The sequence below is a fragment of the Varanus komodoensis genome, unplaced genomic scaffold, assembly GCF_004798865.1.
Source record: "Varanus komodoensis strain SLA01 unplaced genomic scaffold, ASM479886v1 scaffold29_1, whole genome shotgun sequence".
In the NCBI taxonomy this organism is placed as follows: Eukaryota; Metazoa; Chordata; class Lepidosauria; order Squamata; family Varanidae; genus Varanus; species Varanus komodoensis.
The window spans coordinates 962,329-980,856 of NW_025335759.1; the positions used below are offsets into that span (position 1 = coordinate 962,329).

Consider the following 18,528-nt stretch of genomic DNA (forward strand, 5'->3'; position numbering starts at 1 on the left):
TAACTAAATTGAGAACCAAGCTCAATGCAAAGAGGTTTTCCTTTCCTGCTTTTCCACTACATAACTTCTAGGTGGCACTCTGCTGTAACAGAATGGAGCAAATACACAAGTAGTAAAATACTTTTTCTTTTGCTCTCTGAAATAATACCTCATTTTCCCCATTCCTTAAAAACAAACCAGCAAACTAGAAAGTGTTCTTTAAAAAACAGAAGAGAAACTTTTAAAACCCATAAACAATTGTGAATAAAGGACCTCGAGTGCCCAATCAATGCCTCCTGAAGGAAAGTGCTCTGTATAGCTACCAATTCACTATCACAAGCCCATTTATCATGTTTGCTGGCCAAATGAGGCTCTCCATTTGGCTAGCAAACCTTCACAACTGTAGAATTCCTTATTCTTCTTTGCCTGCCTTGCAGACTTTGAATGAAACCCATCCCTCTGCTTAACCATATGGGTCTCGCCATGTTGGAGCGACACTGGCTCTGAGTTGATCAGTTCACCCGATCCTGGTAAGCATCATTGCTGAGCTGACTGGGAGAAAACAGGAAGAGACCAAATCTACCCTGCTGGTCAATCGGGCTTCCAGGCCAGAAAATCCAGTCCTGTATTCTGACACCACTACTCTCTTCCTCCTCCAGCTTCCTCCACTCATTCCCAGGGTACAGGTATAAAGAGCTGTCTTGAGATGGTTGCATCTTGCAGAACAGGTTGCAGCTGGTGTGTGTGGAGCTAACAGGTAAGCACAGGCTGTGAGGTGGGTCTTCTTAGGATGGGAAGAAGAGAGCTATTGCTGCCCTGAATGGCTGCAGTTGCAACCTTTACAGCAGCAACTGTCGCTACCAGTTTATGGAAATCGCACCTCACCTGGGGTGCAGAGCAATTTCTAATACTGATGTCCTTCCAGAAGGGTAGTCAGATTTCTCTGCTAAAAACCCCCTCAAAACCCAATGAGGTTCTTGTGACATGTTAAAGACTGCAGGTACTTCCAAAGCTCCTGCAATTTGCTTGCCTTCTTTTATGGAATTTGTCTTGGGATCCAAGTGGTGTCCTCTTCCATTTGCAACTCTACTGTATTTTCCTGCAGCTGCTTCATTTTTGGAGGGCTTGTTGCAGGAGGGAAAAGATGGAATACGGCACAATGCCTTTTTATTAGAAGTGTTTCAAGTCCTCCATCTGGAAGCACCCTAATGGTTTTATTGTGATAAAAGGTTTTAGGAGGACCGGATGCATATGTTCAAGAACAATCAAGAGGGCTTCTTCGTAGTCCAGTCCATCCAAACTCTGAAATCTTCGATAAATATGGGTCTGTAATTCCTATCATGAGTTTTGTAACCCAACATATCGGGAGGGCATCAGCTTGGGAAAGGCCACATTTGATGAGAATCACAATCAAAGATGACTGGAGGGTAGCAGGTTGAGGAAAGCCAAACTAAAAGGGAAGTATGGAGGTTGCTGTCCGGCACACCTGGAGAGCACCAGCTTGGAGAGGCTGTTGCGGTCTGTCTGATCGTCCTAGCCATGCACAAAGAATCTGTTCTGTGTACTTGTAGATCTCTGGTTGGTTCCTGTCCATTCTAGTTTTGTTTTGTGCCTCTGATCGGTACCTATTTAGGTAAATCTGATGGCTGGAACAGGCTAGAATTGAAGGGCTGAATTGATGGCGTGAGTTAAAGAATAGAAGAAAAGAAAGACCTTACCACACGTGTCAGTCCTGCAAGTTTTAAAATTCTCCATGCTTCTTTCACATGCTTTTAATAAGAATCCTAAGGTGCAAGACTCCAGGGGCAGCACCAGTTCCCTGCCACACCCCTTGGGCTATACAGTGGGGAAACCAGCATATACAAGTACAGATCTACACCCGAATTTCTATAGATCAGCGATTCTAATGCATAGCTCTAAAAGTGGACAGTCCAGCTAGGCAGAGACCTGGCCAAAGGCAACTGATAAATTCCCCCTTTTTACAAAGAAAGAATAGGGGAGTTAAGACGAGCAATTGATACAACACCAAGTGGTACAAAACCTCTTGATACCTTATTGTCAGTCAGAAACCCCATGCAATAAATCCCAATTTTCCTTTTGCCTGCTCCTGGTATTTAGTATAACTTCACTGGAGGTTAGTTTGTTAAGTTCCTATCTAAAACTCCTGTTCCATGATGTGAAAGTTCTCCTTTATGATCCCCAGCAAAGTGGTACACTTCTCAACTTGCTTATTTTGTACTGAAGGAAATGGCTTTTTGCTCATGTTCAGAGGCACTCTGAACTTCACTCTTGCACATTTTCATGCCTTGTGATTCATGCCTTGTGATTCCTGGTTCAAATTGGGCCCTCTAATTCCATTGAATAATATCCCTTCCACTGCTATCTTTTTGTTTGCAAGTTTGAAAGCTCTGTCCTGTTTTCCGATGGTTTAAAATACAGTGTGCGATCCTCAGTTGTGGTTCATGGGCTATCACGGTTCCCTCTACACCCCACATCTTGCTTTTTTAAACCCCCGGGCCTTGCCCTGCATACAGTAGAGTGTTGCTCACATAAAAAGCCTTTGAAGGAATGTGGGAGTTGGACCCCACGCTCCAGCTGAGGGAAGGTTGTTGGGTTGTAAGCAAAGTGTAGCTATGCTTTTAATAGCAGCTTGAACTTCAGTTCTGTTACCAGGTGGTGATATTACCAGGCCATAATATTAGTTTCTATTCTGTGCAAAATGTCACTTGCTGATTTATTTTTTATTCTATTTTTTTTACTATGAAGCAGTCTCGCCTGCTGATTTTTCTGCTGTTAAAGGCACAAGACCAACCAGGTTGGCTCATCTCATCAGCAGGTTGGGTCACCTGGTCAACTCTGCTTTGGAGGGTTAGCTAACTCTGTTGCATTCTCGAAAACAAAACGCACACGCCCCCACCCCATTCCAAAAGGTTGCGATTCCAAGAATGTAGCCCAATATGCCTATTCTCCGCTCTCTTTGTCATGTTTATAGGGAATGGCAGGCGCAATTAGGCACATGCAAACCAGAAGAACGGCCTGCGAGGGTAGGGGATGGTTCAATTCTTTTCCTAGTGCGGTTCTTCCAATTAAAATCTCTCTTGCTGTTACTTCATTATAGCTGGACAACAGTAAGAGATGGCTGCAGCCTCGAAAGATGGATGGAAGGTCAAATAGCAACTGAAACTTTGAGTTTGAGGCTGCAGGTTTCTAGCAAGAAGCTGAATGCATCCAGAAAACTGACTCTCTCTTTCCTGAAAACAAAAAAAAAAAAAAAAATCATTCTGCTATTGCTGAGCTTGTTTTTGGTTGTTAATTGTCAGCAGGACCTGAAAGCATTTTTGGCTTTGTGTGTCTGTTGTTATTTCGTTTGTGTGTCTTAAACTGCATTTAATTTTTCTTGTCAGTCCTTTGCCCTTCTCTTATTTAAAAGATAGTTGGATGATACGTGGCTGGAATGGTCAACTGGGGTTCCTGGGGAAGGCTCACTTGATGAAATCCGTGGCTTGGCTATTGAAAATGTTGCTGCCATTAAACTGTGGTCATGGCTGCTGGCTTAGGTGGATTTAAAACAAGTGTGGCAGTATTGGCCAACTTTACATAGGTCGGTCCTCTCTTTGAAGGGCCGGTGCTGTCCAGTCCAATTCTGATGAAACAAAGTGGGAAGGAAGAACCTACGAAGGGAGAGCCCAGCCTTGCACACCACCAGCGAGCAGTCAGAACAAGCAGCCAGAACGCCTAGCTAGGCTGAGATTTGCAATGTATTTAAATTGTAGCACTTATTTCTAAATGCACAGTGGTAAATTAGCACATGTAAATTGAATGCGAAAACGTGTCGCTCGCTCGCTCGCTCGCTGGTGATGGCTGTTTGGAGTAATGTGAAGCAACCACTCTAACTTAAGCAAATGCATGGATGGATTCCGATGTCATGTAAGGGATTGGGAGACCGTTGCTACAGAGGGGAGCAGGATGGTACGGTCCAGCAGGATGGTATGGTCCAGCAGGGTCCATCCAGGCTCACTTCTGTCCTAGAAGCCCTTGAGTGTTGTCCAGTAATCACTATGTAGAGAAGATGCATTGAAACAGGTGGGATGTAAGTGACTTAAGGTGGGAGGAAGCAACTTCAGCTTCATTCATATAAATGGATCTGCTCTAAGTTGGACTGGCGTTTCATTAGATTTGAATATATATTTCTGACTTTAGACTCCTGATTTTTAAGGCACTTTTACAGAGCATTCTGTGTCCTATAGGCTGCTAACTTTCCTAGACACTTTGTGAAGAAAGTGGAATATAAAGCAAGGTAGACCACAGGTGTTCTGGCAATGCTCTGCAGTTTCAGGGAGTCAGAGAATCTGCATCCTTCCCTGTGTTAAACCATTCCTGGGATGGTTCCTGCCCTAAATACCCAGTTCTCCTCCCTGTTCCTGAATCCAGCCTTGGGATACAGTCGGATAACCAGACTCATTCCATTAACACCTTCAACCAAATTACTAGTTAATTTTTGTAGTCTTGTAGTTAATTTTTTGTAGTTTTGCAGACCAATTCAATGGAAATTGGTCTATGAGTGAGAAAAATCACAGCACCGTGGAGCACAGCTGTGCAGATTGGGAAATGCTAGCAGTCCTGGGACTTTATTCTCCCCGTAGATGCGTAGGATCGCACCTTTCCTGCTCCACAGAAGGTAAAAGAGGCCCTCCAACCAGTCCTTTCCTATTCACCACTTGAAAGAAGCCGTGCATTCAGCTCTTCAAGATCCTGCTGGCCCAGGGGAAGGACAGAAGCTGCCCAGGTGGGCAGATGGCTCTTATTTCCACAGGGGTGACGGGCGGCCTCCTTGCCCACCCCACCCACTGAGGGCAGCTGGCTGACCTTGGGGCACGAGGCAAGCTGCGTGGCATGCCCCAAACTCCCTGGTCCTCACTCAGCAGCGTCTCTGCCTTCCCTGGTGACTGGACCCCCTGCCAAATGTTGGGACTGGTCCTATAGGCCTCTTCCCAACAGACAAGGCCCGGCTTTTGTTTTACCACCACGACCTGTCCCACTCCTTGTACTGCACCTGCTCTAGACGCTGTGTTTTATTTCTTTTGGAGTATCTCGTTCTTTTAAATTGGTGGTCTTTTTCTATGCTCTTTGCAGAGCCAGCCCTGCCACTGGCCAGAGTAAGATGGCCGTGTCAGGCTACAGATCCTGGGGGGGCAAAAAGAGCCAGTGAGGGACTGGAGGGTGGACTTTGGAGTGTCGTACCCTCTGCCTCCTGCCCTCCGGTTTGCCATCCCACTGCCCCTGTTGCATGGAATTCAGGGTCCACTGCCAGTCCCGCTGGCTTCTGCAGGTGGACTGGAGGGCCCCATCGTGCCCGCTTGCATGTCTTGGGCCAGCTCTCTATGGGGCAGTGCCATCCTCCTCAGGAGGAAGCCGTGAGGTTCGGAGGATGAAGCTGCATGTGCTGTGCAGGCCAGCCTGCGTCTCTGAGCCTTTGGGAAGTCCAGTGCTGAAGCTACAGTCAACTGCCCGTCTACTCAGCTTCAGAAAGGAGGGAGGGAATCCTTTGCCGCTTGAGGCAGTGAAGTATTCCAGGGAGGCCCTGCTTCAACGGAGTTAGGTGTTCACTCAGTTATTACACTGGTTAAATCTGAATCCTGCTTTTCCATGAAATGGAGCCCAAGGTGACTAAAAGGAATAAAATACAACCTAAGATGCAAAATAGCAACCATACGTGCATACATACCATAAAAACAAGGTAAGTGAGACCCATCCATGAAATGGAAACAAACCGCAACTGTTAAATCAATTGTTGTGCTTACAATGACCACAACAAGTTGGACTACAAGCCCTGTTTTGACTGACCCTGGAGGAGCAATCTGTCAAGGACTGCAGCGTCTCCTCCATGGATGGATAGTTGATTTTCACACCTGTGCCATTCCATAAGCAAAACTAGGGAGTGGCAATGTATACCTGGTGGACAGGTTTGTATTATAGGGTGCACACTGGCCTGTCCACTTCCTTTTTTGTGCTCCCTGGAAAGCGACCCTGGATGGTGCAATGTGGACCCTCAAGGAATCTCCGCAATGCTGACCTGTAGGTGTGCCCAGAGGAACAAGTTAGACCTGTGCATCATTGAACCAACCGGGCAAGAATTAATGACTGAGAACAGGCACTCCCCAGTCAGAGAGAAAGGCAGAGATTCCAGTCAGTGACTCCCACATTTCCTCTATCCTTGATGGTCCTGGGGATGGATGTTGGTTGCTTCCATCCATACATTGTCCAATCCAGAAGTTACCTCCAACTGCACCAACTCCTGGTCCTTCCTTAAGTCTCGGAAACTCATATTTGTCATGTGGATGGATTTTTTAAAAAGCAAAGCAACAAGAATGACATGGTCAACTGGCAGTCAAAATTATGTTGGTTCTTTGAAGCTTTCTCACCTATTTTGAACAGGCATTGAGAACCTCACTGAGCTGTGAGCAGTGAAATGGTTAAACAAGTTCTGCCACCAGTTCCCTGTTCTGAATGCTGCCTTCTCCAGAGCTGCTGCTCCTCCTTACAAAAGCATCAGTCGGGTGGGTTGCATGAAGCATGTAATTTCCCCACTATTGTAAATAGCTTACAAGTATTTGGAAAAGGATGCAGAGTTATTTCAAAGAGTGTAAAAAATATTGTTACAACACCAGTAGGTACACACACTGGCCCTTTCTGCCTTTCAGGAATTGTGTGAACTAATTCAATACTTGCATTATTCAAGAGTATGAACCTGTTGGCTCAATGATATACCACAAGAGACACTTTTAGAAGTACAGATTTAACTTACCTGCTTTTTGTATAGAGAATAGCGGAACAATTCACCATCCTGAAACTTTTTGTATAGGACAGGATAGAAATGCCCAAAATAAAGAAAGAAACAAATACTGTGATTCATTTCTAGAAACAGAACACAAGAATTAACAACTTGTAAAAGCAGAAGGTTTCGACCTAAAAGCTTTCTCAACTACTTAAAAGTCTACCTGTGTGGCTCCTAGAGAAGACTATTTCATAACAGAAGGGCCAGAACCAAAAAGACCCTTCTGTCAAATGCCACATGATCTATCCATACAAAGTTGCCCCTGGAGTGAGGCTTACTGGTTTATCTTAGCAAGTGAGTCTTAGATCAAATCCAGCCAAAGCTTTCCCTGAAAGCAGAGGACATGACTGAAGCTGTTGTACTTCAGGTACATCATGTGAAGGCAAGACTCATTGGAGTTGACAAGAGCTGAGCAGGGCTGTTGCGAGGGGTGGGGGGATATTCTGGAGGCCATTAACTCATATGGTTGCCATAAGCCGAAGAAAGACTTGATGGCAAGTAATGACAAAATTTAACCAAGCCAGCTGGCACAGATGTCTTCGTCAGTGGAGGAGATCCATGATCCAAGTCATCCTCAGCCGATGGGAGACCTCTGCCTTGATCAATTCTCTCCTTATTCCCTTTCCTTGTATTCTCTTCTTTTTCCCCTTCTGCAGAATCTGGGCATCTGGTACAGAGAGCTCTGACCGAGAAGCATGGCAGAAAAGGGGTCGCCTTTTGTTGTGGGGCTGCTGGTGATGGGCAACGTAATTATCATGGTGAGAGTGCGGGAGTCACACAATCCGTCAGTGGAGGGGAAACATTGGAAGTCTGGCCAAGAATCCTATGTAATAAGGAGGAGCTGACCTGGTATAAGGAGAGGGTGTGTGACTTAGCTGCAGAACACTTGCATGGTATGCAGAAGGTCCCAGATTCGGTCTGTGGCCTCTTTTTATAAGGAGGAGCCCGTGGTGTGGTGGTTACAGTGTTGGAGCAGGACCAGGGATTTCCAGGTTTGGGTCACCCCTCAGCCATGATAATCCACTGTGTGACTTTAGGCCAGTCCCTGACTCTCAGCCAAGCCTACCTCACAGGGCTGTTGCTGTGCGGAGAAAATGGAGAGAAGGACCATGTGAGCCACTTTGGGCTCCAGGATAAAAGAGAACAGGTGCAATATAAAGGTATTACTAGTGTATTTTGAAGATGCTCTTGAGAGGTGCATGCTGATGTAGTGGGGGGGGAGGTCAAGGCAAGATGGAAGCAGTGAAACAGGAGGAGCCAAAACATTTTAAGCGCTCCCCAGAATATTTATATAATTATTATTGACTTTATTTGTATTCCATCTTTCCACCAAAAATGGCCCTCAAGGCAATTTACAGACTCATGTACATCTAATTTAAACACAATAAAATGTAGCAGTGCGAAAATCAAAAGCAGCATGCAATCCGACAGAGTCCGTCACAGGCTGAAGGCCTTCTTAAACCCAGCAGTTTTGCCTGCAGGCAGAAGGGAGGCAAATATGGCCAGCCTTGCAAGGGAGTTGCAGCGCCTGGGAGCACCCACTAAATAGGCCTCTCTTGGATCTCCACCAAAATGCCTCTGAAGCTGGCAGCCACAAAAGTTTTTCAAGCACTCAGAACGGGGGGACGGAGGGCACACAATAGCCAGGCTGACCCCGTCCGCAGCAGTGGGGGAAGGGGGTGTGGCTAGCAAAGGGGGCAGAGCCACCTGAGGAGGCCCTGTTGGCCAGATCGGGACCCAAGGAGGGCCATATGGGGCCCATGGCCTGAAGGGTGGACACCCCTGCTTGGGAAGGATTCCATCGCAGCAGGTCTCAGCATAATTGGCTCTTGGCAGGCCAGTGCCTGTTGGGGTTTAGGGCTTTGGGCTGGCGTAGGCAGCAGAGGAACAAGAGTCTGGCCACAGGCGAGTGTCCTCGGTAACAACCTTTCTGTTATCCTGCAGCTCTCCGGGCTGGCACTCTACGCCGAATCTGTCTGGGTAACGGCCGACCCATATAAAGTGTACCCGATCATGGGGGTGTCAGGCAAAGACGACGTCTACGCAGGCGCCTGGATCTCCATTTTCACCGGCTTTTCCTTCTTCTGTGTCTGCGTTTTTGGCATCATCAGCCTCGTGCGTGGCAACCGCCTAATGGTGCTTTTGGTGAGTCGTGCCGGGGCAAGAAGGGACCTTCTCTGTACCCAGCTGTTTTGGCCTTATTATCCTGCACACGTGGGTGAGCCAATGTTCGGCTTCGATGCACTTTCTCTTCCTCCGAAAAGTGCCTCGCTGCTCAATCTGCAAGTTTTCCACCTGCCCCCCAGTTCTGCAGTGCTAATTGGTCTGTAGCCTTCCCCTTCCGTCTGCCCCGCTGCAGCCGTAGCCGTTGGAATCACACCATCTGCTTTCCTTACCCCACAGTACCTGGTGCTCATCTTGGTCGTCTACATGTTCGAGTGTGCCTCCTGCATCACCTCCTACACACATCGTGATTATGTAAGTGCAGGGGTGGGAACGGAACTCTTCCTAACTGTTTGACCATGAATCTGTTCAGCTGGAGGGGCATCACTAGCTTACTCGGGGCCTTTGGGATTTAGGGCAGTGCGTTTCATCTGGTTTCTGCCTCGTTGGTTTGCCTCTGCTGTTTGTTCCTTCTTGGCATAGTCCCAGGGAGCTGCAAAACACCTTCCGTGAGATAGCTCTTCACAGCTTCTCATGACACCACTAGCCACGTGGTGACCTGGTCATTTTCCTGGCTGGCTGTGAACCTGGGTTACAATGTCCCTGCAGGGCTTGCGAGAACTTAGTAATTCCGGTTTTTTTCCCCCATGTGGCTGAAAGTTTCAGACAGGCACCTACGGCAGTGGAGTAATAGTAATCAAAACTGGACTGGACCTCGGAAAGACCTGAATGGTTATGTGCAGTCATTCTGATGTCCAGCCATCAGGCTCTTCAAATTCAGCTGCAGATTCCAGAGCTTTTGCATGGTGGTGGTTCAGGCATGACATGGCAAAGATGAACAAGTAGGAATTAATTTTTATGTGCCCCAGTTAAGCTGATCTTTCAGGATTGTACTCCTCTCTAATTGTTTCTCTGAAGAGCAAAGGCTGCTTCACTTAAAGCAACAACTATTTGGGCTGCATATTTATTAAAATGCATATGCCACCAAACTTCAGAATAAATTAAAGCTGACTTACATTAACAAAAATAATGCAAAATAAATGCATCAGCCCGCATAAGCAACAATCCACCTGGAACGGCATTAACAGAGCAAGCTAAAAACTGGGGTAAATGGTAAAACAGGCAGATTTAAAATGGCATTCCAAAGGAATTGCATTGGTATAATGTGCTCACACACAAGCTCACACAGGCTCCCACAACAGGAAAGCATTCTGTCAACACCACTTTGTTTTATTCCAGAAACCAAAACCAAGCAGTGCTGGGCCGTGACATATCTTATATGGGACTGCTTTGTACAAAATAGAGACCACCTCTGAGAAGACCCTGTACTTCCTAATTCTCCTTTGCACCTCAGTTGGCTGGAGAATCTGGGGGAAAGGTCTTGGATGCTGAACAGAGCATGCAGAAAGCCATATATGGAAGAAATGGGCCTGTGAATTCCCAGGTCCCAAGCCAATAATGAGGAGGCTTTGAAAGCATCAAAAATGGAACTACTTCAGCAGTTCAGTTTGTCTCATTCAGGAGAAACTGTATAAACTTAGAAATACTTTAGTCTCCCCAGCACACACGTGCACACACACATGTGTTCCTGCCCCCCGCCCCCCCGGCTGAATGCCTTGACTTTCATGGAAAGCAGAACTGTCATTCTTCACATTCAAAAAAAAAGAAAATCTGTGCTTGGAATAAATTGTGCAAAAACTAGCTTGTGTTCATGTACACAGCCCAGTTCCCTAGAAGCAGAATCACCGTGCAAAGATGTGGATGGTGGGGATTGTCACCAACCAGCTTTTTCTCTCCCTTCCCTGCCACAGGTGGTTTCAAATTCCAGGTTAATAACCAAGCAGATGCTGACCTTCTACTCCGCGGACACATACCAGGGCAAGGAGCTCACTCGGATGTGGGATCGCTTCATGATGGAGGTAGTGAAACTCCTTAGGTGGCGCAGAACTGCCTGGGACGATCCTGCCCGGTGCAGCCTTTCCGCCGCATCCTCCCGGGAAGCACCAGGGCCTAGTGCAGGGGCATCCTCTTGCTTACGCTCCGCTCAGCCTCTGATATGTGGGGTAGCCCAGGGCCATCCCCACCAGCAGCCACGGATGCCCTGTCGGCCACGAAGTCAGCTGTTCCCCTTTTGGAACCATCCAGGTTGGTGGCCACCCTGCATCCTGTGCTAGGAGACACCTCAAGTATAACTTCTTGCCTGTTCTCAAACTGGCTGTCATAGTGAATGAGGATAGATACAAAACATGATTTCACAGCAGGCAAGCAGATGAGACCAAAAGAATAGTGAGCAGCTCGTGAACCAAAGACCGAGACAGAGATGGAGGGAGAGGTCTGAGCTCCAAACACAAAATGACTCTTTTGAACCCAGATGAAGATGATTCTGGGGGGCAGCCCTACACTTTGCAGCACACCAGCCTCTCAATCTTAAAAAATAACAATCAGGAGGGGCTCCAACAGAGGTGTGTCTGGTACCACACTGGAGGCAAGCAGTGGCTTTCGGGGTCCCTGGTCGAGAAGGACTGTCCTGTCGCCTCCCAGCTGATTCCTTGGCCTGAAACCCCGCAGGATGCAATCTGCAGCCTTCTGTGCATGCCTCACATGTGCCAGCACCATACCTGGCCACCCTGAACAAGCCGCCCGGGGAGGAAGCGAGCCTAGCCCCAAGTCGAGAAGTCTGCCACAGAGATGGTCCTCGTGACATGAGCTCTTCCCATCCCCCCTCCCTTTCTCTGCCTTCAGCAACACTGCTGCGGCACCAACAATCCTTTGGACTGGGTGAACTACACCTCGGTCTTTCGAAGCAGGTATCCTGAAGCGGTGGCTCCCTGGCCCTACTACTGCTGCAAGCGCGACCGTAACTTCATCATCATCAATGAGGAGGGCTGCCGGCTGGGGCACGTGGACTACATCTACACGAACGTATGGGCTTCCCCACCTCTTCCCACAGGCTACGGGCCCTTCTCGGGCGTCTTCGCAAAAAGAGCTTGGGCTCTCTCCACTGGAGAAAAGAACGCCCAGTCTGCCGGAGGAAGAGCCCTCTGCAGTCCCCTGCCTGGAGCCTTGCGGGTACAAAGGCGGCCACTCCAGGACCGCCTCTTCCAGAAGGCCACCCCATGCCCCTTCTTCCTTTTTTCCGCAGGGGTGCTTTGAGCACATCAAGCACGCGGTTCAGAGCTACGCCTGGGGTGTCTCCTGGTTCGGCTTCGCTATCCTTATGCTCACGGTGAGTCCCGGGTGCAGGGCTCGCTCGGGCCAGAGGAAGGCGAAGATGCCTCAGGGAGCCAAGGCAGTGTCGCCGTGGCTCCAGCGCAGGGGGGCAGGCGGGGCTTGTCCTGGGGCCAAGCTCTGGGGCTTCTAGAGGGCAGCGAGTGGCGGGGAATTGGCACGCAGGGGGTGGCAGCACCCACCCCAGCAGGTGCATGTGGCCCAGCAGGGCTGAGGGCATGCGCCATGGCATCCTTTCTTCCCATATTGGAACACTTTAGGCTAATGGAGCAGCTGACTGGGCCTGTTCACAGTTACAGCTGTGAACAGTTACAAAGAACATATTCTATGATTTTTATGGGGTGGTAGCCGATCTTACTCCAGCAGGATAGAGTACAGATGTGGAAATAAATGGGACTTCCATGGGACTAACCTTGGTAGCCCCTGTAGGATGCCTTGCCAACACAAAACGATGCTCATCCCCAGGAAGATGCATCAGAGCAGCATAAAACTTTTATTCCTGCAGCTTTAAGCTAACATACAAAGAGGGAGGGGAAGGGAGAGGAATGTTATTTCGGTGTTTGACAACTGAAGTATGGCTTCCCACTCTCTAGATCAGTAAGTCCAGCATCTCAAGTTATTTAGTGGTACCTCATATTTTTTCAAGAGCTGAGCAGGGCTGTCAAGGACAGGGCATCCACAGGGCTGCCATAAGCCAGAGATCACTTGGTGACACACAACGGCACAGCGGTCATATCCTCTTGGCCCAGCCTGCCTCACAGGGCCATGCATGAGAATGACAGTCCACCCTGGCTAGCAGGCTGTTTTCCACAGCGGTCAACCAGGCGCCTAAGCAGGACTGTTGATAGCCAGCAGCTGGGGTCCAGAGCTGCCGTGGGGAACCCACGAAGGGGCATGAAGCCATCCTGGCCTATAACCGTTGGTAGGCCTGCCCTCCCACACACTGCTCGCATCCCCTTGGGAAGTCACCCCTGCTGGGGTTCTTGGGGTAAATCAGAGGAAATCGGATGGCGACTCTGAGCTTCTCCAGGAAGGGTCATGAAAACGGAATGGTTGATGGGGACCTCTCTTCCACAGTGCCCCGTGGTTCTTCTGGCAATCTACCACTACACCACCATGTGAGGGAGCCTAGGGGCTCATGTTGGACTGGCCCATGGGGTGGGAGAAGGGGTCCTCCCCCTCCCGCTCTAGGCAAGTGGCAGCGCCCCTGTCCGTCAGCTCAAGGAAACCTCCACGGGTGTCCCACTGCACTAGAACCGGTCCCAGCTCCATGGCTGGACCGCTTGCTCAGCTCACCTGCAGCTGCTGTTCTTCCGGCTGCCCCGAACTCTGCTGCCACCTGATGCACAAGTCTCCCGAGGAAGAATTCCACCAAGCACCAGCTCTGCTCTTTTTAAGATCCACAATAAAGACTCGTAGAAACACATGGCAAGCACCTGTGCGTGTGCTTTTCTCAGGGTCTCTGTTGCTTATTCCATCTGTGTTCTCTTTCTCTTGCTTCGGGAGGTAAAACTTACCTTGGCTTGTTTACCACTGTGCTGCAATTATGTGGAAGGCCATCCATAGGGATGGGCAGCAGAGGTGGTCTCTGGGGCTGGCCCACTAATATTGGAGCCCCAAATCTCTGGGAGACCACGGCCCTGCCGCTCTGCAGTCCAGGGGGACTTGCTGAAATAAAGCACGGGGATCCTGACAACCTCTGTTGAGTCTGATTTCCCCCGGAGCAGCTGGCATGTGGACCAAAACAGCTGCCTTTGCCACTGTCCTGAACTTTGCGTCTTTCTGAATTCAGAGGCCCTCCTCTCTGCTGCCCCTGCATCTTTTTCACAAATAAGGATGCCTTTACAATACAGAGTCTTTAAAAGGTGCATGTACACAGAGAGACTTTGTATAAATCAGCATATTCAAGTTGGGGGGAGGTCTGTGTGCCTGAGCTCCGGATCCTTTCAGTATCCAGCACTGCCCCTCATGGGATATACTCAATTGAAATCTTTTGCACCAAGATCTGTCAACATTCAGATCCTACTCAACCATGAAACAATCATTCTCTCTCTCAGCTGATCTACCTCAAAGGGTTGTTGTGTGAGAATATGACCCTCCAACTCCCCTCTGGTCCAGTCAGCCTTGCGAAGACCAGATTTGCTTGCCAAAATACTTGGAGGGCCACAAATGCTCGACCTGGATGTCTGCAACCTTTACCTACTGGAAGAGATCTCAGATGACTAATCAGACTGTCCCTGCTTGTAGAGAAAACATGCATATTGACATTCCAGTGTGAGGGAGCAGAAGATGGAATTCTGCATTCCTGATCGTATTTGTTATTGCTTTTCTACCCCTCCTTTTTTCCTCTGGTGAGGAGCCCAAAGCCACTCGCATGGTCCCAGTGCAGCGCTCTAACCACTAGACACACTGGCTCTCATGCCAATGTACACCAAGAGCAATGTCAGGCTTCTCCCTCTCCTTCCCACCTTTCCCCTCATGACTTCAGCCCAGAATCCAGGTGGCCTGTTTACACTCCTTCTGGGACCCATGCCGAGGTTTGAGGGCCTGGTTAACTGTATGCTTAGCAGGTTTTTCCGGTCTGTGCACATTGCTGGCTCTCCCAGCATAGCAAATGACCTGACGCACACATTCCGAGTGTCCTGATGAGCCCCTTGACAAACTGGCACTGGCCACGGGGTTTGGATTCTTTGAAAATAAAGTAAACGGGGATCCAGTACAAACTGGAACTAGCCAAGTTCCACCTTCTCCCAGATCAAATAGAACAGGCCAGCACTGTGAGGACCAAGACAGTCTGGGTGGTAGATGAGGGGCATCAGAGTCTGACTCTTCCCCATTTGCCCTCCGCTCCGTGTCTGAAAAAGCTGCCTTCTTCAGGGGGAAGAGGCATGACTCGCTTAGCTGCCTCTTCCCAAATTCCTGCCCTACTGGACTTTCTTAGGATGCTTCCTGGCCAAGGAAAGGGCGTCCTGCCCAGGTGTACAAAGTGTCCATCCTATGGATCCAGTCTCATTTCATTGGCTATCAGAGCTGCTGTGCATCCCAGGCATGGACCTTCCAGCATGTTCCAGGGCAAGGCACCATCCCTCAGCCTTCCCTGTCTCACATGCTTACAATGGAGATAAAATGAGGGGAAAATCTAAGCTGGTCTTTGTTAACCTGGCGCTTTACAGATGTTTTGGAGAATGCCCACTCTTCATGGCCATTGGCCATTAGTGATGCTGGCAGGGGATAATGAGAGCTGACATCCAAAACATCTGGAGGGCACCTGGCTGGGGAAGGCAGAGGCATGCTGTCCTGAGCATCTTAGATAAACACATCCACACGTGCTGCTAGTACATGCAGAATGCCGAGTCAAGGCTTGTCAGTTCGTCTTTTCAAGAGTCTTAATTTCTAGAACTAAGATCCTCCAAATGCAAAAGCCCTTTCCTGCTTAAGAAGAAGAAAGCAAATCTAAAACAAATAGATTTACATTTACGGGTAAACAAGCAATAGCTGAGATCACTAGGATTCTCTGAACATCATTCCAATTCTTTTTGTGCTTGCAACTGCCGCTCACTTTGCACGAATGGGAAATTTGTGCAAATTTGTGCAGTTGAGCAAATTTCCCCCATAAACAGCAGTGAGGCTGATTCGATCTTGTGGAGATTTTCCACGAACTAGGAAATGCACACAAATTGAACTGAGCTGACGACGTATGTGACAATCAGTGAATATTTGGTAGGGGCACACTTGCATGTTTTGTGAATGAAAATGAAATTCTCCCAGCTTCCTTCTCAAGACCAGGTATGCTGCTTTGCCAAGTCATCCAGCAAAACCAAGCCAGCCGCTTCCACCGTCCCTGCATAACAGTTTAACAAGATAACGCTTGGGGCAGGCCAGTAGAAGTCTGGAGAACCAGTGTGGTGTCACAGGATCTCAGAATCCTGCATAACCACTTAATCCAACCCCTTACTCAACGCAGGAGCTACAATGCAGGCTGCAACTACATTTTCCCCAATAATTGGACACCTCAGATTAGAACCACAGGACTTGCTCCACCCACAGAGCCCGCTGGATCTCCTTGGAACAGGCATTAACCTACCTTGCAGGTAGTCAGGTTAACAGAGCATTGTTATCAGGCAGGGGTAGGTAATCTTTCTGTCCCAAAGACCAGCAGCCGCACGCCAGTCCCTGTGGCCTGAGCTAGTGAGAGGTTGAAGGACTGTCCCACATCACCTCTTACATCCTCAGACACATACACACGGTCACACAGTCACTGAAAATATGTTTCTGGCTAATGCTCTGGACAAACTGCCCCACACTCCACTGGCGGGGTGGCAGAAGCACAGTTTTGCTGGGGCGGATGCCTCTTGCAGTGACCCAGGCTGGCACTCTTTCCTCTGCTGCTCAAGAGTAGCCCAGCTGATCTGCCAAACGGCTGCCCAACAGGTGGGCGAGAGAGTGGTTGACAAGGAAGGGCAGAATTCAGCTGTGAAAGGAGGACAGCTTGGCCATCAGAGGGTTGCAGGGAGGCCTCCACGAGTGAGGTTTGGCTTCCTTGCAAACGGGGCAGGTAGCCCTGCACAAAATGCGTGGCACAAACAGGAACAGGAAAAGCTAAGTTAATAATAAATTTAAAAATGACTCACATGGTGAATAAGTGAAGAGGCTATAAAAAGCATCGTCTATATATAACTAGCTAGTTGCCTTTGTAAAGATGTTCACTCCCAACCTAGAAAACTGCCCAGAGAGGAAGTATTTGGGTGCCTCTGGAAAAATAGCAGGTGTTCTTTAGAAAGAGAACACTTTGTTTGTAAGCCATCCAGAGACACATAGTGAATGGACAGGTTAGAAATATCCCAAATAAAAGAGGGCAGAGTAGCTCATAAACACCCCCACCCCTCATGGTGGAAGCTGTCCATGAGAAAGCTGTAGGATGCAGTTAGCATACCTTCCCCCTTCTCCTGTGCTTCCTGTCCTTTCCCAGCCATCACTTCACTCCCATCCATGGGATCTGGTCTTTAGTTGAGGATTGTGGTGGCCACGTGTCCTTCTCCAAAGAGAACAGTCCCCCTTTGAAGGGCTGACCATGGACGGTCCTCACCTGGAAGGCATTCTTTATTTGAAAGACTGCTCAGTCCACGTCCAGTTTAAAGATCCGGAAGTATAAGGAGACCAGAGATCCTGAGGTTGCCCTGCTACTGTGAGCACCTGGACAGCAGGCTGGGCAAGGAGGCACACAGGTGACCTGCTCATAGATGTCCAACTACAGTACATTCCTGGATCGCCCTTTAAAGTTCACTATCTCTGATTCTGAATCTGTAACCGTAAATGAGCACATGCTGAGTGTCATTTATGCACATGGTTGCCTTTGTGGGGGGGGGGGACAATACGTTTCCCCTCTTTTGGCACTCTGCAAATAGCTGCCCTATGAAGGACCCACAGCTTAACCTTGCTGGAACAGCAGATGGAGTTTTGAAGACCAGATGGAGAGATCAGTTATCAATGAACAAGTGGATTCCATCCCTCAGCTAATTCCCAGTATCTGACCTTAACGATGAAGGGAGCAACGAAATTTAGCTGTGGCTAAATGCTGTTAACTACCCCCTTAATGCTCTTGAAGTGAGACTACTCCTGCACCTGGCTCAGAAATCAACTGCGTGGATAGTGTCATTATAGTGTTTTAATTTTTATATCAGGTACTGGCACTGAGAAATTTTTAATTTTGGGATTGATGATACTGGTTTTTTTAATTTATGTAAACTGCCTTGGGATTGTTTTAATGAAGGGCGGTATATAAACATTTTAAATCATTGGTTTAGTCACTAGATGGCAATGGGCTTGAGTTGTACCGACATGGAGTGGCGCATCCCGTTCCATCCCATCACCCCCTTGCAATCAGCGAGAACACAAGCCCAAGTGCCAGTTTGCCTTTATTTGTTAATTGGTTTGTTTTAAGCCATTTAGTACAAGAGTCCAGGAAGAAAGGGAGGTCGATCCATCTCCGAAAAAAGGAGCAGCAGATCAGAAGGCAAGGAGGAAACATTGCCCTTTAAAAACACAGGTACGCACACGGACAGACACGTGTGGCAGAGGCAGCTTTCCAGCGTCAGAGACCGGGGGCCGCTCGCCCTGCCAATCTCCAACTCCAACACTCTCAAACTGTTGCCTGGGATATCCGACGCTGGGAGACAATTAACATCAGGAGCTGTTCCCGTGGCACTCGGCCACGCACGGCCGGCCTTCCCAACCTCACACCCCACCCCACTTTGTGCCAGACCACAGCTCCCATCATCCCCAACCAGCAGGAGGAATATGTGAGTTGCAGTGCAAAGTTTCAG

The 18,528-nt window shown here is 48.6% G+C and overlaps 1 protein-coding gene across 1 annotated transcript; it reads left to right on the forward strand.

Moving 5' to 3' along the window:
• Nucleotides 1–7,509: 7,509 nt before the first annotated feature.
• On the forward strand, nucleotides 7,510–13,327 carry UPK1A (uroplakin 1A). Its single transcript, XM_044435145.1, has 7 exons — nucleotides 7,510–7,572; nucleotides 8,759–8,959; nucleotides 9,218–9,292; nucleotides 10,789–10,896; nucleotides 11,720–11,899; nucleotides 12,120–12,203; nucleotides 13,283–13,327. The coding sequence occupies exons 1-7, from the start codon at nucleotides 7,510–7,512 to the stop codon at nucleotides 13,325–13,327; spliced, it is 756 nt and encodes a 251-aa protein (XP_044291080.1).
• Nucleotides 13,328–18,528: the final 5,201 nt, after the last annotated feature.